The sequence below is a fragment of the Panthera onca genome, chromosome C1, assembly GCF_046562875.1.
Source record: "Panthera onca isolate mPanOnc1 chromosome C1, mPanOnc1 haplotype 2, whole genome shotgun sequence".
Taxonomy (NCBI): Eukaryota; Metazoa; Chordata; class Mammalia; order Carnivora; family Felidae; genus Panthera; species Panthera onca.
Genome location: NC_138346.1, coordinates 215,453,054 through 215,473,871, shown reverse-complemented (window position 1 = coordinate 215,473,871; position 20,818 = coordinate 215,453,054). Strand labels below are relative to the sequence as shown.

General features: G+C 42.1%; 1 protein-coding gene across 7 annotated transcripts in view; it reads right to left on the bottom strand.

The window, feature by feature from the left end:
- The window catches only part of RERE (arginine-glutamic acid dipeptide repeats), a 424,018-nt gene that overhangs the window by 205,955 nt on the left and 197,245 nt on the right, over window positions 1-20,818 (bottom strand). For 6 of the 7 annotated variants that reach the window (XM_060621655.3, XM_060621656.3, XM_078452471.2 and 3 more), the window contains one exon: window positions 15,457-15,582. The exons of the other annotated variant lie outside the window; for it this stretch is intronic. In XM_060621655.3, coding sequence (XP_060477638.1) covers window positions 15,457-15,582 — 126 coding nt within the window. Of the gene's footprint in view, window positions 1-15,456; window positions 15,583-20,818 lie in introns of those variants that run through there. 7 annotated transcript variants of the gene reach the window in all.

Here is a 20,818-nt window from a genome sequence, read left to right as displayed (position 1 = left end):
TAACTCTACCAACCACACAACTCTCTCAGAGGCATGAGGCCAAGGGAAGAAGGAAAGGGTGCTTTGGAGTGACACTTTCAGGGAAATAATCCTCTAGAGTTTGTGCTAGTCAGCAAACTACAGCCCCACAGGCGATATATATCCCACCATCTATTTCTGTAAGTAAAGTTTCACTGGAACCAGCCATGCTGTCACATATCGTCTCTGACCAAGGTGAGTAGGTGCCACAGAGAAGACACTCACTATCTGGCCTTTTACAGAAAAAGTTTACCACTCCTGGGTGCAAAAACCATCTGTCAATAAGTAATAATGTTAACTAATCAGTTACCTGCACAGTAGCAGCAAAAAATAAGACGGCACTTCTCTGGTAATTGGTGAGAATTGAGCCTAAATTTCATAAACGCCTTTGTGTCTGTAAGATTTGCCTAGAAAAAAAGCTGACCCAAACACAGATCGTCTCCAACCAGTATGCCAAACACAAAACAGCCTGTGACTCAGAAATCTAGTGGCCCACACTGTTAATTTATCTTCCCTATAGAAAAAAAACTCAATTTGAGTGATAAAACAAATTTCTCTAATAAATAAACTACAGAGATCTATGGTCTGGTGTGATGTATCTTTGGAAACAATGCTGACACAGAGTATGTGACAATGCCGCTCAAAATCACCTGAGAGAGATTCCAAGTTCAATACTCCCCAAGGTCAAAAGTATTATTAAACATGACAGACGCCCAGGGCATGCTCCAGTTAAAAGGGAACTTTCACTGGGTTTCAGTTCGCATTGTTTCCTTCGGGAGTTAAAGTAGCAAGTGCTTAACCATTTCATTTGCACTGATGCTAATTGTTAAACAGGCCTTTGGATTCTCAAAGAAATTCATGTTGCTTCTTGGTAAACTAGATCTCTAAAATGGTAACCCAAGCAGGTAGGTAGCTAAACCAACAGGAAGAAAAACTACACAGGACTAGAAAACTGGTTAATCATAAAAATCCATGTGTTAAGATTCCATGACTAAAAAAAGATTTAGATACAAAGGAATTTGGCCTGCGGTACCACGGTCACGTGGCTACTGAGGGGGGGAAGGAACGGCGTCTGCAGCATGGTTTTTCTAAGCCACATTCAGGGCACGTGACAGATTAAAGTGCACGTACGGGCGACCTAATTTGGCCCGGACAATAATCAAGTCTGTAAAGCAGGGGAGTTTCACTGTTATTTTGTAAATAAACATCTCACTGGATCTTTTTTTTCATGATCAGTCCTTCTGGCAGTTTCCTAGCCCACCTTCTAAAAGAAGCCATTCCTCTGCTCAACAAGCTGCCTGATACTCAGCAGTCACCGTCACTGTTAGATAATTCTATTTCCTCCAGAAACAGCAGGAAGGCATCATTTCATCCAAAGGAAGAAAGAAGACCAAAGGTTGTCTAGGTCTCAGTCCTCGGCCCTTCCCCCCGAAATAAAAGGGCGATACATCTCTTTCAGATACAGCAATACTCAGACGAGTTCCCACTGCATTCAAAGCAGCGTAACACAAGTGGAAAACTCAGGTTGCGTTCTCCAGATCACTGTGACATTACACAAGTGTGCATTCGAAAGACTCCTTGGCTGGGATTACAAAGTGCACACGGCTGATCAGCCTGGTGGAATGCTGCCTCTCTCTCCTGGACAGACCACCACCCACGTCCTTTACTTACTCTTTCAACCAAAATGACTGAGAGAGGAAGGGCGGGGGCATGAATCTGGTCAGGGGAACCGGAAACAATGCACAGCATCTCTCCCCACAGATTCTCTCTGACACTGGAACCCGCCTGGCATTCACGTCTCCCAGGGGAGCTCTCCCACACCAGAGTCTCCGTGGCAGCCGGGCACCCCCCTCCCCCGCCCGTGGCCGGATCCCATCCACATAAGCCACTTCCAATGCCGTTACTGAAGCCAACCGTACAGTGTGCAAAGCCCTCCCTCTTTCCACTCTTACTTCACTCCTCTCCCTTCCCTCTCAACCCTCTCTCCTCCTACTAGATAAAAGGATTTGTTAAATCTGATCAGTTTTCCAGGGATGCAGAAATGCGATCTTACACTTGTCTCTAGCCTCACCTCATGGCTCCACCACAGGGACCGACATCTCTTAACACGGCTTTGTCCGGCTGACCATGCTCTTCCTGAGGCTGAATCAAAAAATTCTTTTATAAACAGTACTGTCTCTACCATAAGAAAATAAATATGTCACACCACCAATGTTAAAACGCTGAAGCGGAATCTGATCCCCCCTCAGACAGACCGGAGAAGGGCAGAAGGCTTCAAACTTCACCCAGAAGATTCCAACTGTGCCAGTCCAATGGAGAAGTCCAATTATGCTTCCTTCCACGTGACAACGCCTCCCATAGGACTCCTCCCGGGCTGGTGGATAATGGCAAAGGGCTGCCCCCAAAAGCTCTTCCTTCTCGTCATCCCTAGCCTTTGTATTAGACTGGGACCAGTTACACTACCAACACTGACAGAGCCGGGTGCTGGTTTCTTTTTTCTCTCCCTGAAGCTCACCCGATGAGGTTACTTTCTTTCTCAATTGGTTGGCTGAAAAAATCACATCAGTTACCTAACAAATTAACACCACCACCATCCCTCCTTAAAAGTTATGCCTGGGGCGCCTGGGTGGCTCAGTCGGTTAAACATCCCCCTTTGGCTCAGGTCATGATCTCCCGGCTCATGAGTTCGAGCCCCATATCGGGCTCTGTGCTGACAACTCAGCCTGGAGCCTGCTTCAAATTCTCTCCCTCTCTCCCTCTCTCTCTCTCTCTCTCTCTCTCTCTCTCTCTCTCTGCCTCTCCCCCACTCACGCTCTGTCTCTCTGTGTCTCAAAAATGAATAAATGTTAAAAAAAAAGCTACGCCAAAAAATTAATTAATAAAAATGAAGTCAATTTCTTGTAGAATGTTCCCCCTAAGGGAAGAATATAAAACTCAGCATGTATTAGCCAATGTGTCAGGTTGATGTAATATGCCAAATGCAACTGATGTTTGCTAAGGATATCACTAAAATCTGTTAAACAACCCACCCACAGCTACAAAAGAGAAAACAAACAAAGAACAAAATTAAAAAAGAAAGTGTGCATGTGTGGCCAACACTCTGTTTAATAACTCCAAAAGATACAGAGTCACTTAGGCAAAAGGAAATCACACATCTATTCAAGAGCATTGTTAAGTGGAAGGGAATCATCCAAAGGGCTCCACCGGCCGACTGAATAATTGTCATACAAAATGCTTACCAAATCTCCCTATGCTGCCAACAAATCACCAGCTGAGGCAAATCCCAGATAATGAAACGCTGTAAGAAGGGCTCTTTTTAATAATTTAGCCCATCAAGGAGTGGGTATCGATTCTTGTTTTCAGCAGAAGGAGAGCGCGTTATCTTCAGCCTTACAGCTCAGTGACAACATCAGGGAATTTAATCACAGTGCCTTTCCTGTCATGCAATCCTTAAACTGTCACCTTGGATTCTTTGTCATTCTTCATCGGTTTCTAAAGAAGCCCTGGTCTCATGGACGTGTCTTCCCTCCTTAACCAACAGTAACCATAGCAGCATTTCAAGTTCTACAGATGAAACATAGCTGTCAATTACCATTTGCCAGCTGCTTTTCTTTTAAAGAATTTTAACAATGCATCAGACATCTTTGTGCATTCCCATCTTGTTTGTTAACAAATCTGCTCAATATCTTAAGAGCAGATTGACATTCAATCACTATGGTAAGTGTGCCAATCTCTGGACATCTGTGGACATTTTTAATATATCCAAGAAGACGCTACTAACGAAAGGAAAAACCAGGGGAAGCTGTATACATATCAACCACTATTATTTCCCCATTCCAACATGGGAATCTTTCAAAAACCAAATTAACCCTAAACTTTCAAAAACCAAATTAACCAAATATTAAATTTGGTGGTAATGTTGATTTAAGAGTATTCCTGAATCTTTATATACTAAAAATATATTTGAGACAAAAAAAAACTCTCTGACTGAAATCAAGCGAATGGTCTCTGGTACAAGTACAAATCAAACTGCTCTCATCCCTCACAGAATGGTCTGCACTCCGGTTACACTGCCCTTAAACTCCACTAACGTCATTCAATTTCCATTTTTTATTGTCCAATGAGCTCCACCTTTCACCGAGAGTGCGAGAGGACGCACTGCGGTCAGCCGTTGCCACTAATTTGTCTTTGGATGCAATTCCATGGTGTTCCTCCACAATCCTTTGGATCGAGGCACCTTACTAATCCCAAGGGTTCCGGGCCCAAGGTCCCCACACACGCCTGCTGCTGACACCAAAGGCACTGTACCTCTGTCTTTTGAGGTCCTTCTGCTTTTCCATCCAAACTAAATTGTTACAAGGCCCTGGGGCAGTACAGCAGCATCCCCCCCCCCATTCACTCAGCCATCAAGGAGAACCGTCACTTGTCAAGAGGCTGAGACCAAGGGCGGCAGCAGCCCCATAACCAACACCACCCCCACTTTCCTGTTGTAACAGCATGACAAGGTCCTCTCTAAGACAGATTCAAAGGAGAGAACACCCAGCATTCGAATAAATGAAACCTAACAAAACAGCCTCATGTCACGTTAGCTGAAAAACTGACAATGCACACGTTTACAAGGCGTATGCTGTAGGAGTTCTACAAGCCCGTTAAGAATTCCCACAGGGAAGGAAATACATATTTAGAACAAAAAATTTTTTGTTTTTTTGTTTATCACATACTGATACCTAATTACTAAAACCATAGCCAGGAATACCCTCTGGGCTCCACACCACTCTCATTTTCGTGAGAGGTAGAAAACACAGTGGAAAAAACACCCAACAGTCCCTTCTTTCTTAAAAACAAAAAAACAAAAAAAACCTAATACACATACATGCACATCAGGTTTTTTTGGCTAATCTTCCCCTTGACTGTATTAATGCTATACTTTGTGTTGATGGTCTCATTCGTCGCATTTTGTGTACTCCTTTTTTAAAAAAAGTCCCTCTTGGGGCACCTGGGTGGCTCAGTCAGTAGAGTGTCCGACTCTTGATTTCAGCTCGGGCCATGATCTCACAGTTCATGAGATCGAGCCCCACACTGGGCTCTGCACTGACAGTGAGGAGCATGCGTGGGATTCTCACTCTGCCCCTTCCCTGCTGACACGTGATCTCACATCCTCTCCCTCTCTCTCAAGATAAATATTTAAAAATAAATAAACAAAAATTTAAATTCTTCTTCACCTGATTTTTAAAATATTTCCCCCTGTCTTCTAAATGAAGAAAACCACTAATTCAATGAATAAGGTGCAGAGTCGGGACCTGTTCTAGGCACTGCAAACAAAATGATGAAAAGCACAGCCCTTCCATTTACTCTTGCCGGAAGGATGGACTACAGTTGATCCTTGAAGGACACAGGTGTAAAACATGCAGGCCCACTTTTATACGCAGATTTGTTACAGTGCAGTAATGCAAATGCATTTTCTCTTCCCTATGACTTTCTTCATAACATTTTCTTTTTTCTAGCTGACTTTCTTATAAGAATACAGTGTATGGCACATGTATCATACAAAATATATGATAATCAACTATTCACGTGATTAGTAAGGCTTCCTCTAGTAGGCTATGAGAAGTTATGTTCTGTGGCACTCAGAAGTTACACACAGATTTTCTACTGCAGAGCGGGGAGGAGTCAGTGCCTCTAAACCCCAGCGTCGGTCCAGGGTCAACTGTATATACATATAAAGTAGCCAAGGCACGTCAGGAACACGGGCGGACTGTCTCCCTCAAAGAGGAGCGAGAGATGGGAAGGTGGGAGAAGGACAGGGCTCATTCTTCTTTTCATTTCAAAGTATATCTTAAATTTTCTCAATGTATTCATTTCCTGGATTGTCTATTTTATCATTTCAAATAACTGAGTTGAGAGCTACGAGATGTAATTGAGTGAGTTTACATGAAACCAAATACCTAAGTTGTACTACTATAGTTACCACAAACTAAGTAAATAAATAAGACAAACCAACGTGCCACACATTAATGCCCCAGAAGGACAAAGTCGCATCACAGCAAGCCACACTGACACTTACGGAGGTTTCTCAAGGATAACAACAACCAGAAAGCGACAGAAGAACTGAGTCATCGTGAGGAACCCACCAGTCGAAACACGCCAAACGCCATCCCCCAGCGCTCCAATCTGGGCCAGAAGCCATCAGTGAGAAGCGGCTATTTCATTTCAGCAACACACAATCACCCATTCTATTCAATTAATGTTGACAGGGCTTCATTGTTTTGTTGTTATTGTTGTTGTTCTGTTGTTCAGTTTGAACTCGTTTAAAATTAATAGAAGACGCTCGGGTTTGAGAAACGTAAGGGGCCCTGGAACTGGCCTACCTCCTGCAAAGGACGTGATCAGGTCTCTGCATTTACAACAGTCACGAGGTGGAAGGCAGACTTCCGTTCGCTAAAGCTGGGCTGCCACCAGCATCTCCTGGGGCGTGCCTGGGAAAACGATGGATTCCTGGGCCTCACTCCAGAACTACTGAAATAATATTCTGGTTTTACAAGTGAGGAAACTGAGGTGCAGAGAGAGTAAGTAACTTGATCACTAGTAAAGCTTGCCAACATGAATCAAAACAAGACCATAATTTCAACAGTAAAAATGTGTATTTTTTTAACCATGTCCATGATCTATTACTTCACTTCTAAGCAGCTTTTCTCGCCTCGGGAGGCTCAACAGGGAACAAACACCATCACAGGTGTTTTTTTCCTCTGCCTAGAAAAAGATTTTCCTCTTTCTAGAAAAAATCTGAAAATTCATATAGTCCTTCTCATTTCTAGTATTCTAAAAATGAAAAACACCCTGAGCACTCAGTCTCTCCCATCCCCCCCACCCCTCTCTCAGTTTCTTTCTTCCACTTTACTCAAAAATCCCACACTGGGATTAATGGTCGGTGAATTCTGATCTGTTTCTCAAAGGCAGAGCAATTTTGTGTTTACAAAAAAAAAATTGCCATTCCACAGTCGCTACAGTGATTCAGGCAAAAATAATCACTGGGTGGTGTATTAGTGGGTAAAACTTTGATGAAGAACAGGATATTTACATGGTCTCAAAGTTTCTCCCTACAAGTTACTTTTCAACTACAAAGGAAAAGGTGGTAACTTATCCAAGTGATCAAAGTTAACTTAATATCACTAATAATGTGACAAACTGATATCATAATCTCTCTGATGTAAAGACCTTAGGACACAATACCACTAATAAAACAGTCTAGCCTAAAATGCATAACCTAAATCTAATAGGCAGGGAACAACAAACTACAAAAAAACTAGACTGCACTCTTTAAAAACATGTCAGTGTCATCAAAACACAAAGAGAGGAGCACCTGGGTGGCTCAGTCAGTTGGGCGACTGATTTCAGCTCAGGTCATGATCTCGCAGTTTGTGAGTTCGAGCCCCGTGTCGGGCTCTGTGCTGACGGCTCAGAGCCTGGAGCCTGCTTCCGATTCTGTGTCTCCCTCTCTCTCTACCCCTCTCCTGCTCACGCTCTGTGTCTCTCTGTCTCTCAATAATAAATAAATGTTAAAAAAAATTTTTTTAATAAATAAAAATAAATAAATAAATAAATAAAAAGACAAAGAGAAGCTAAGACATTGTTCCAAATTAAAGGAGAGCTAAGACACATGGTAACTAGATGTAAGTGTGATGCTGGTCTAGATATTAGGTCCAAAGAACAAACTGCCACAGAGGGCCCTACTGAGACACATGGCAAAATGTGAACGTCTACAGATCAGATGAGTATTGTTAAACTGTTAAATTTCCTGTTTTTGGTAACTATGTGGCGACTATATACATAAATGTCCTTGTTCTTGCAAAATACACAGTTAACTATTTAGAAGTAACAAGTCAAAATGCCTGCCTTTTACTGGTCAGATTCAGAACAGCGGAATAGAGTCCAGAAACAAATCCACATAAATATAGTCAACTGACCTGTGACAAAGGAACAAAAAGGCAAATACAATGGAGAAAAGATAGTTGAACCATAGTTCAACTAATGGTGCTGAACAACCGGGCAGCCACATGTAAAAAACAAAGAAAGAAATCTAGACTATACAGACTATACCCTTCACAAAAATCAGCTCGAACGGGACCACGTACCTAAAATGTAAAACACAAAACTAGAAAACTCCTAGAAGATAACAAAGGAGAAAAACTAGATGACCCTGGGTTTGGCAATGACTTTTTAAATTCAACACCAAGCACGTAATCCATGGCAGAAGGAATTGATAAACCAGACTTCACTAAAATTAAAAACTGCCCAACAGAAGACACTGTCAAGAAAAGAAAAAGAGAAGCCTCAGACTCGGAGAAAAGACCTACAAAAGACACACCTGACAAAGGATTATTGTCCAAAATATGCAAAGAATTCCTTAACGCTCAACAATAAGAAAATAAACGACCTGATTAAAAACTGAACCACAGACCTTAGCAGACACCTCACCAAAAGATCCACAGATAGCAAGTAAGCATATAAAAACAGAACTCTACATGGTATGTCATCAGAGAAATGCAAATCAAAACAGCAATCAGACATCACTACACATCTATTAGAATGGCGAAAATCCACAACACTGACAACACCAAATGCTGGCAAGAATGGGGATCGAGAGGAACATTCATTCACTGGTAGGAAAGAAAACTGGTACAGCTACGTTGGAAAAGTTTCGTTGCTTCTTTAAAAACCAAACATACTCTTACCATACAATCCAGCAATCACACTCCTTGGTACTTACCCAAAGGACTTGAAAACTTATATCCACACAAAAACCTACATGCAGATTAGTTATAGCAGCTTTATTCATAATTGCTAAAAATAAGAAAAGTGAGGACATCTTTGAGTAAGCGAATGGATAAACTGGTTCATCGAAACAGTGAAATATTATTCAGCATGAAAAAGAAATAAGCTTCAAGCCATGAAAAGACATAGGAGGAACCTTAAGTGCATGCTACTAAGGGAAAGCAGCCAATCTAGAAAGGATACATACTATATGGTTCCAACTCTGACATTCTGGAAAGGCAAAACTGTAAGAGTCAGCAAAGAATTTGCTGGTTGCCAGGGGTTGGGGGAAGGGAGGGGTGAACAGGCAGAGCAAAGAGAATTTTCGGGGCAATAAAACTCCTCTGTATAAAGCTGTAATAGTGGATACATGGCATTATAAACTAGTCTAAACCCACAGAATGTGCAATATACCAAGGGTGGACCCTAATGGAAGCTATGTGCTTTGGATAATGATGTGTCAATGCAGGTTCATCAACTGTAACATATGTACCACTCTGATAGGGGAGGTTGATGATGGGGGAGACGATTCATGTGTAGAGGTAGGAGGAATGTGGGAAATCTGCACCTTCTGCTCAATTTCGCAATAAACTTAAAACTGCTCTGAAAACTGAAGTCAGGAGGGAGGGAGGGAGAGAGGGAGGGAGGGAGGGAGGGAGGACAGACAAATTCAACCTAATTACACAACATGAAATCAAAGACAAAAACAGAAAATGTCCACTTCTAGGCACAAGGCATAATAATTTAGTACACCAATTTCTATAGAACATGGAAGGCCTAATTAACCTTAGGTATATTACTTACACTTCAGTCCAGTCCCTAAGAAAAATCTGGTACTCTAGTGAAGGCCTTGATATTTGTAAGAGTTGCTACCACCACAAGCACTAGGATATCCTAAAATGAGGGGTGACACTAAAAACAAAGTTAAGTTCAACAAAACTGCGTTCTACTTTCGTGGGCTGACATTTCTTTGGCAATTTATTATGAGTAAAATTAATTCTGGAGAGCTTGTAAAGGCGGAGAACTCCAAATATCTACTTAGATATTTTTCAAACAATACAAAACAGCCCAAGAAGGCAAGATTAAAAGACCTTGCAGTGTCCGTGAGGAACACAGGGTGATGCAGGAGGTGCCCCTGAAAAGAGCTGCAGCTCAGTGAAACCTACAGGCAATCTTCCCACCTCGCACCGGCCTACTGTAGTAAGCACACTGCTGAAAGAGTGGGCAGTTTTACGAGATCATAAGGTTATTCAAATCTATGCTCCGACAAGGTGGCTTGATGCCCCTTTTGTAAGAAAAGGAGCAGACAAACAAGACAGACAGCCCTCAAGAACAAATCAGTTGAAACTGGCTTTCATGGGAGAGCAGGATATGAAAACAGCCGTTCAGAGGGAAGGAATCTCTGTGCAAGCAGGGGATAAAGCCCTCTCATACTGGGAGGCTGGGTGTTTCAAGAATTTTTTCAACTTGCTGCCTTCAAATTCAACAGCTATTAATCACCTTCCATTTAGGGTAGTTGGACTAATCCCAGCATTTGTATCAGTAATTTTTCTAAAAATTCAGTTGTTTTAATTTCTTTCATGACAATCAAATATAAAAGGCAATGGTTATTTTTGGCATTCTTAATGTCAACTGGGGAAGCTACAGGAAATACTGAAAGAGCAGGATATCCTTAGAAATTCCTGCGTATCTACAAAAGCAACCAGATTGGAGTTCTCTACAAGGAACTAGGTAAAAAAAAAAAAACATAATCAGCCTTCATTTTAAAATAGCATCCTATAATAAGTGTTCACCTTTAATTACTAAATACTATGAAGTCCCAAGTATGAAAAATATCAGTGTTAGAAACAATACTTACGAATGATAAATACCTTACACAGGAAAGAAATATTATTTTCACACTGGTATGAATTACAATCGCAAAAGTTTAAACTAGATATTAAGCAAAGCATTCTTAGGTTTCGAGGAGGTAAATGATGTATCTCACAGGCCTGCTTTATGGATCCAGGAAGGTAGCAGGGAGCAGCAGAAAAAGCACACACTGAGCAGAGACCCAGGAGACCCAGATTCTGGCCTAGCAGCCCCTCCCGAACAGGAATCTGGGGAAAGCTACGGGGCCCTAGCTTCCCGCTCTGCGTGAGTGGACCAGGTCTGTGTACATCAGTGGAGTGGATTTACTCCAAGGAAAAAGCAAAATCCAATTTCTTACACGCATGAAGTTTTACCCAAAATGAACACACACAGATCAACAAACGCAACACCACTACAGGAATTATTTTTCAAATGTACACAGATGTCATTAAGATAAATGAAAAAGAAACTCAAAGAGTAGCTGTTTGTTCATCATGCATTTTTTAAACAAAATACTAAAATTATAACCACCACAAGGGCTAACAGGAAAACAAAATTAACTGATACTAAGAAGGTTTCTCACACCGGGGCCCTTGGGTGGTTCAGTCCGTTGGGGGTCTGGCTCTTGATTTCAGCTCAGGTCATGATCTCACAGTTTGGCGGGTTCAAGACCCACCTTGGGCTCTATGCTGCCCCTGCAGAGCCTGCTTGGGGTTCTCTCTCTCTCTCTCTCTCTCTCTCTCTCTCTGCCCCTCCCCTGCTTGCACTGTCTCTATCAAAATAAATAAATACACTTTAAAAATTCATTAAACAGAAGACGAAGGGTTCTCACACCATATGTTACCACCACTGTCCACTCATTCAGGGTGAGGCCAGCCTGTGACACTCTCAGCGGCAGAAGCCATCTGCTCTACCAAGCAAGCGAACAGCACGCTAACTCAGGAGTTTCTTCAAGTAAAGAGGAGGCAAAGGTGGGCACCACTGCAGGGACCATCCAGGAAGTACAGAAGCCAGCCACGAGAGCAACGGACATTACACAAGGCTGGGTGGTGGGGGGGGAGGGGGGGTGGGAGGAGAAGGGTTCCCGAGTTAAACCTCAGAATTCATTCCTGACATTCATTCAAGGCAAGATTTTCTACAACCGTAAACCTCAAATTTTCTCATCTGCAAAATGAAATAAATACCACAAATTAAACTACGTGAGAAGAGTAGCACAGTGCCTGGGCACCAAGTAAATGCTCAGTGTCCGCATACTTCCCTAACGACCAGCCAGCTGATCTGTAAGCGGAGAGTTTATAGAGCCACAGTTCTCAATCTTCATTTGAAAGCTTTTTCAACATTTTTAGGAATCCACTGATTAGCATTCATGGTTGAAAAGAATACTCTCTCCAGAAAAATCCACATACATACAAGACTCTGCAATTTCAGGAACTTCACAGACCCTGTTACACTTAATGAGTCCTAGGGGCCTATGGACCTCAGACCAAGAATGTCTGGAACACTAATAAATGATTTAACACCTGAATTTGTAAAACAAAAAACTATGTAACAACAGACACTGCTTAATGAATGCTTATCATATGCTCAACACCACACTAAGCAGATCAATGGACTTCTTCACTCTTTGCAACAACTGCTGAGGTAGACACTACGTAGTGCTGTGCCCACTTTAAAAGTGAGAAAATTAAGTGCCAGGAAGGTAATGAACATGTCCTCCATTACACAGGAACGCATCAGGAGAGAAACATGTTCTCTAAAGAATAATGCACCAAAACCAAAACCAGTAGTTTAAAAAAATGACAAATAAATCGTTTGTCATCTTACACTATTACAGACCTGTCCTATTTATCTGCATCAGCTGCTCAACAGAGGTCTTAAACATGCAAAAAGCTAGGCGACAAAATAAAAATCCTAAGTCTCTAACCAGTCTAACCCTTGCTCTTCCAGTGAGGAAGGGATTAGCACACCCTACAAGAAGTCCAGCCTGCAGAGCCGCCTCCATGAGAACTAAAATGAATGTGCATTTTAAGTCTCCTTTCCAGAGCTGCACCTTCTCTGCTTTTTGGAAAGAGTCTCTGTCCTGCCATTTAAACCACCGGATACTGGGAGCAGCTGCGGGGGTGGAGGGGATCATCTCTATCCAGCGTAGGGAGAAGCTGGGCAACGTTTTCTTTGCCTTCTCACCTCCCTCACTACCCCTGGACTGCCAATAAACACAGCACCTTTTGCTAAAAAAATCCAAGCTAACATATTCTCTATAAGAAGGGAAAATGCTGCCTTTCCAGCACAAATACTTTAAAATTGAACAAATAAGTTAAAAATTATAAAATTAACTCTTTGAGTTGATATCGCCATTAACGTAGAAACACAGATCAGATACCTGAATATGCAAAGAAAGTTAAATTATGATGCAGTTAGTGCTATCCTATAAAAACTAAATTAACAAAAATAGTCTATTAGGGAAGACATCTGGTGTATCATGGCAAGAACTGTTAATGATATTGTCTGCAACCCTGTAATCAATTTTTTCTCCCAGCAGCTCTCTCATTGCACTGTATTAGATCTGTGTGCCTGCAGAATTTATGAGCACTCCACACATGGGGGGTAGCTTTGCCAACTGGATCCAATTCAGATCCAGCTCAAATGACTTTGGCAGCATGAAGCGTTGTTAAAGAACAATCAATACAGTTTGCTTCATGCAGCATCATCTTGACTCAAAGAAGATTTATTATCTTATTACAGAACCTCCTCAAACCTCCATCTGATGGTATCTGAGTACACCACCGATCATGAACTTATTTAAAACTCCAGGGAACACCATACTTTTCTGCTAAATAAATAAATAAATAAATACTGGTCATCACTAATGCTAATACAAAAAGTTTACTGAAAATCAATGTTATTATGGGCAAAATTTTAAATCTACTCAACAAATCCTGATTAATGAATATTGTAGTAAATGAAACAGTCTAACAATGACATCCACACTAACTGGAGAATAAAGTAGAAAGTATCAGCCTGAAAGAGAAAATCATCTCTTAGATATATATGGAAACAAGATGGTAACTGTAAAGGCTGAAGTCTTTGAAGTAGAGAGTCAAGTTGGGACTCTGCTAATGGGTCCTTTACGATGTCAATATCTTTCCAGGGATTAACATTAGACTTTTATCCACTACACTGGGTTTTATCTTCCATTGTGAATGGTTGTTATATCAAGAATTCCAAGGTTTCCATAATGTGAGCCTTTTTTCTGGTCTAATTCTTGATAAATTACACCAGCAACTATTTGCACATGACATTGCTGTTGTGACAATTACTCCTGGTTTTGTTACGATGATTAATATCCTAGCTCCCCTGTCCCGGTCCTCTTCTCTTTACACATGGGTGACAGCCCTCACCATCTAGCTGGAGCTTCTGCCGTCTGGCCAGAATGCACCGGATACCCAATCCATCTTCTTAAGCAAGCATTTGCAAATCAGCTTGCCTGGAATAAAAAAGCCTACAAAGGCTTCTCTCCCACGTGTCACATAAAATCTGCCCTCGTCTCACCTCTACCGTGCTCTATGATCTGGCCCCGCGTTATGTGCCACCTCCACCCCCACGACCCACTAACCTGTGCTCTTCCCCGACGTCCTGCGGTCATCTTCTCTCAACTCCCAGCCTCACCAGGCTCACCGTCTATGTGGCTTACAGGGACAGGTGGACACGTACACCTGGAAGGCTCCGCCAGTCTGCCTGTCCACATGTTGCTGATGTATCAAAAACCAACCCGGCTCCTCAAAACCTGCCTGTCTTCACAAAACTCCCCCAAGTGGGGCAGCCCGTTGGGAGCACTCGCTTTTCCTAGTTTCAAGATACTATTATTCTACACTATAACTGAGCAATTCATTATACAGCGCCAAGTATCTTGTGTTATTTCCTGAGTATGCATTTGAGCCCCACGGTCAGATTACGCACAACAAGAGAAAAGACAGGTCTTCAACTTCTTTGGTGATTAACAGCAGTCAATCAGAATAAACACCTGTCTTCCGGAAAACATTATCATTAAATCCTCATAAAGGAAAAAGAAAGGCAGACAGATGTTTACACAACTTTCATAAGAGGGGAGATACAGGACACACAAACCACCCACAGATCACCAACACCAGGCCCCGTGCTCTAGGGACAAAGCACCACAGACACTTCATCCTGCTGCACCTCACACACACGTCATTACCACCAGGTAATGGAGACATTACCAGGGCACAGCCGAGTCCACTGTAGCTACACCCTAACTCAAGCCTTTCAAAGGGTTTAATTCTCTATCTGGCATCGCAGAAGAGCCTAGCTGCTTCTGAGCGATATTCGACAAAATGTCACCTGAGAGGACAGCATCCAAAATAGTTTAGATTTGTGGGCCCTAAGTCCCCACGATGCTGGGGAAGTGCACATTTCACACTTGGACTCAAACTTACCCCCTTTTTTCCCCATTTCAGTTGCCAACATCCATACTCGCTGCTGATTGCCAGCTCCTGCTCCTTGCAACAGCCCAGCATGCTCTCTGCTGGCGCCCCAATACCCTACACCACCAAACCCCGCTGACTTCTGGAACTGTCCTAGAGGGGTAAGGCAAGTCCCGTATTTTGCTTCCTCTGTGCATGTACTTGTTACTCCTTTAAAAACACATACAATACAGCACATTTTTTAAAGGGGCTCTGGGGAGGGAGGTAATATTCCTATTTTATACCCTATGGGATATAAAATATTGATAGCTTTTAAAAACGGGATTCTCCTTACCCCTACAGGCCCTCTCCCGGCTTCAGAAAGATGTTGTGGTGGCTGTGATGCCACCGGCAGAGAGCATGCTGGGGGGTCACACAAAGCAGGAGTTGGAGATCTGCAGCAGGCCTGGGAGTTGTGGACCTAAAAAAGAAAAGAGCTTTCAGTTAGCATGCCCAACGTCCCCTCCAGCCCTGGTTACTGGGGGCACGCAGCACACAAGCAGGTATCTGCACCACCCTTGAGCAGATGGCCTCTCAGAGAATTTGTTCTACCACCGAAGTTATCAGCCTTTCTGCATCAGCGCCGTTGCCTTAGTTCAGCATGAACAAACATACGAGCCTTGTGGCTCCAGACTTTAATCTGGGTCCTGTTGTAAAGCAGTATGGTGTGTGCCCCCCAAGTAACCAAGTTAAGATGTGACACAGTGCCAAAACACAGTGACAACGGCATGCTTTGCTTAGAATAAAAACAAAAACGCAATGGTGTCAGATAAACGCAGCCGTAAATGAACCAGAAGTGGACAAACTGAGCTTTCAGAAGAGTTTCTAATGCGAGACCCTAGAGGCACAAGACAGGTACTTAATAAGGAAATATTTGAGGCATTAGGAGGTCAAAGGAAGATCCTACCATTTTCTCAAAGTCCTAGTTTAATTTTGTAAAGCTAAAGGCAAGGCAAAAGACAAAGGCTTAATAACAGAGGGAAAAGAGACACCTTTAAAGTGAGTTTTAATTTTCTCCCAGTGCCCATGTGAACAGGCACAAAACATAAGCTCAAGAAAGCCACTATTTCTTTTAGGCGCGAAACGAGCGCTGGTGCGTACCACGTGTCTATGCGTCTTCCTTTACACCGTGCAAACATTTAAAGCAGCAGCAGATTAGAGAGCAACTTCTGAAAGCCAGCACCGTCCTTGTAAGTATCAAAACAGATACCTCGGTAACAGTTCAAATACGTTCCCTTTTTATACATTCTGGAGAGTACATAACACTTCCAAAAACTAACCAGCCCAGTTTCGTGTGGTTTTTAAATAAACTACAAACTCCATAAGATCCAAACACTTATAGAAGAATCTCTGTTCTTAAAGTTGCTTTAAAATAACAGACAAGCAAACGTTTTAATATTAAAGCATTTTTAGGGAGCTTTCTTAAATTTAATTCCTTCTGAATCACTAACAACTTCCTATAATCCAAGATTTTAACATGTTCCATTAACTACTTATTTTTCTAGGTCTCTTTTAAGACAAAAACACAAACCCCAAGAAAATAAGCTAATAGTGGGGGCTGTCTTTATCACGATGGTTTTCTTTGCCTTCTCTGCAGATCACCTTCTAGAGTATATCCTGGGCACCCCATAGTACACTTCCTGTGTGGTCAGTCTTGACTCCCACTGCCTCAAGGACGACACACAATCACAACAAGTGTTGTTAGCAACAGCATCTGCTCCACACACACCTCCCTCCTCCCCATACCAGCACCACAAATTCCAAATCAAAGGGTCAACTGTGCATTACAATATACAAAATACTCAGTATTTTTTTTTTACCATAATCATCCAATAAAAATGAATTTCTGGTGAATATTTTGCACTAGTAATTCATCAGTCAGATCATTCAAATTCTTATTCATTCACATCAAGAGTTTTAAATAAAGAAGACACCGAGTAAAGCATTTCAAAGCACCTTGGCATTATTTTAAATATGCAAAAGTTCAAATAATTATTAAAACATTTTAAGTATTAAAAAGTACATTTCAAAGCAAAGCACTATTCTTACTTATGAATCGGAAAACATGAACAGGTATCTGTTTCCCTCATTTTCTTTTGGTTCTTCTGGTGGGTTTTACTTGGACTATTTCAAGTTAGTCCTTAATCACAAACATCCACAGGTACACACAAATTATCAATTTCCAATTCTAAGATATCAAGAATATGAATAAGACTTTGCCAATATTCTTGCAAAGCAGCCCTCTGCAAATCTGAAGTTGTCTCAAACTTTCTTAAGCTCCTTTTTTAGAAAGGTTAGAATACCTAGGGTTTTTCGCATTAAAAACATTTCACCTCCAGAGAACAGGTTTAGTAAACATTTTTAGATACATATTTTATGGAACAGTATAATTAAACGAAATTCTTTCAGTGGTTTCCTAGTCCTAAAATCCAAATAAACCAGGAAAAAAATGAATTACCCAACTTCACGGTAACAGTGAACCATTAAAACTTTAAATCCCACGTGGCCTACAATGACTGTCAGTCATGAGTGAAAACAGCCTGCTGAGAAGCTGGGTAAATGGGGCCAATAGGATGCTATGAGAGTATTTATTCCCAAAGCCTCATTTTGATTTTCATTTATGTGAATATCAGCCCCACCATTTATAAGTTGACATTCGGATCAGGGAAAAAGGCTGTAGTGATTCAAAATAACTTGCAACATGACTGCTCCATAACTGGCGGGGGGAACACCTGACGATATTTTGTCCATTAAACTTGGGGCTAAGGATTTCATCCCCCTCTTGCTTCTTAAAGGATTAAATAAAATCATAAACGTCACATTTATATGTGAAAAGGACATACAGTCTCTGTGCATACATTTTTTATTATTGGTGGCCTACTCCACACAAATAGCATGGAGCAAGCTTAATGACCCATTACAGTTTATCGTAATGCTTATAGATAGCAACTAAGCAACCATGGCCTGTACTGTAAATGAAGGGAGAAAAACGGTGTGGTCTCCAGAAGAATACTTGAGCACCAAATCAATAGGGTGCACCTTTGCTGGACGTGGAAACCACCGTGTAAAAGTGGTGTCATGCTGGAGCACCCACTCCAGACAGGTGAGGACAACTAAAGTGGCGGAAAGGAGCCCTGTGGGAGAAGGACTTCAGCTGCACACTCCATTATGTCTCTAAATAATACTTAATTCCTCACCCTGTAAACTAAAAAACAGTCGATAACGAATTTCAAGGATTTCACTTCATTATCCAACACTACCGTCAAAGTCACGCAGATGTAAATGGGGGATACTGACCTTTTCCTAGGGAATGAACTAGAGGAGAAAAAGGAACTATGGAAAGAAGTACTCAGTTCTGGAAATCTAACTTGAGCGGCTACCAAAAAGAGAAAATCAACCACTACCTGACACGAAACTGAATCATTACATCATGAGGCATTTTTCCTATCAGCCAGCCTTCTCAGGAATGTTCACCACCTACAGACTTAAGTCCTCATTTATCTTTGCTAAAAGTCAGTAATACAGAAAATTCAAAACACATTATAATGCCTAAAAAATGTTATGACTTCGGCAACCCTCTGTAAACTCCTGAAGAAAGTAAGTAACTGAGTTTTAAGTTATTTTAAGAATAGATTTTTATTATTTAAATATCTAAAGTACTACACGCTACAAGCGAACCAAAACACTACACGTTGTAGACTAACAGTAAAGAAATGCGTCTCTCTGGTTTGTTTAATAAAGAGAAGGTGGATTTGTAGTTAATGCATTGTATCAAATCACTGCTAACGTTTTTCTAAAACTTTATGCACTGAGTTTTTTCCCACTGAAATGTTAACTTCACTCAACATTCAATAAACATTTGTTGTGGATGGGCCGGGCATATGCTAATAAGCACACAGTAATACATCAGTGAATAAAAGCAGGCACGGTGTCTGCCCCTGCAAAGCTTGGACGCAGAGTACCGATGAAACACCATATCCCTACCACGTCCTCCCACGGCCCCAGCACCCTGCATCCACTTTGCAGGCTCGATCTTTTAATCGAAAAACAACGTCCCTGCCAGGTAGGTGCTTTATACCCCAACTACACGGGTAAATAAAACAAAGTTAGGAGGGCTGAGCGTCTTGCCCAAGGTCATGAAAGATAGCAACTCGAGAACAGACCAGCTGATGCCAAAGTCAAGCACGCTACCGTCCCTCGTCTCGGTCCCTGGGTGACACCACACGTTCTGCATTAGCCACACTCACACTAATGCAGTCCTCCTATCCCATTCCCGGGAAAGTTTCTGATACGAGATTTACCTAGTATCAAAACGAATGCCCATTTCCCAAACGTCTACACGCCATACATTCTATGCTGAGCGAGCACGGCAGCCGAGATGGGAATAAACGACTGCGGCATGTGGTGTCTAAGTGAAAACGAACTCACGGTGTATACACACAGGTGTGTGCACAGAGTGCACGGTAACGAGGGGTCCCGTGTCCCCCAGCATTATCTATGTCGAGGTCCCTAACAAGAAATGAAAAGATAAAATTACTTATCCCCAGTTAAATTTTCACTGTAATGACGGAAAAGCAGCTCCTTGCTTTTAATCTGCTTCTGAGAAACTGGATTTGGTGGCGAGAGGGCAACACCGATGGGGAGCGAAGCTGAGCCGAAGCTCCTGTGTCCGCAGCCCCTCTCCGCTGTCCTGTGCAATCAACTTTGGGGGTACGGTTCTTTACAGACACCGACCAGGAAGAAGTAATTCTGAATGTTCCTCCCCCGGGCTGCTCACACTTGGCAATGAAACCAAGAGAAAGCAGTAACGGAGATGTGGCGTGCAGCCTCAGCTCCTCCACACTCACAACCAGCACTTAGAACGCGTGCCGTCAGGGACGAAAGGCCACAAAAGCACACTCGTCCATGCGGAGCCGTAACAAGTCACTGAGCCCTAAACAGGTGACCAAAAATACCGTAATATCCCCAATGATATTCCCCCAACTGGAAGGAATCTCTACACCAGGTTTAATTTTAATGACAGCTTTCAGCTTCTAATAAACCAAACAGGCACCAAAGGAATCAATCACTGGTATTTGCTCAAAATAATATTTGAAGTAATTACACATCCAACCCGGAAAATCATTTCGTACAACAGCTGAAGAACCGATAATTATTTAACCCTAGGAGACCAAAATCCTTTTTTTTCTAACGTAGGAATGATGAAAGCTCATCAGGAACCCATCCACACGGAATGTCCGCGTAGAATATCAAAGGACTGGGTTCCATGACTTATCTGTGAACGAAGACTTAGGTACAAAGGAGTACTATCAGAGCCAGACAAGGTAGTCCTCAGTGTTCTACTGAATGAAAACTACTAATCTAAATGATCTTGCTAAGCATTTTCAGGATTTACGATAGCAAATCAACTCTATCATGCTGACGGCCTGGATTTCTATAAAAAATGGAATTTTATTGTTTTTTAGTAAAAGCAAGAAAGAAATCTTTCTCTGGGGACAAAAAGTGAATGGCTTCCTCCACATCAATCCTACGGAGAGCGTTCTCTCTGAGGACTGACACCCCGTAATGCCGCACTTGTCTGTCCAACCAGAAACTACGGTCACTGAGGGAAGGCACTTTGTCCCACAGGCTTCCGGCTCCTCCAGGAGCCGCGCCCA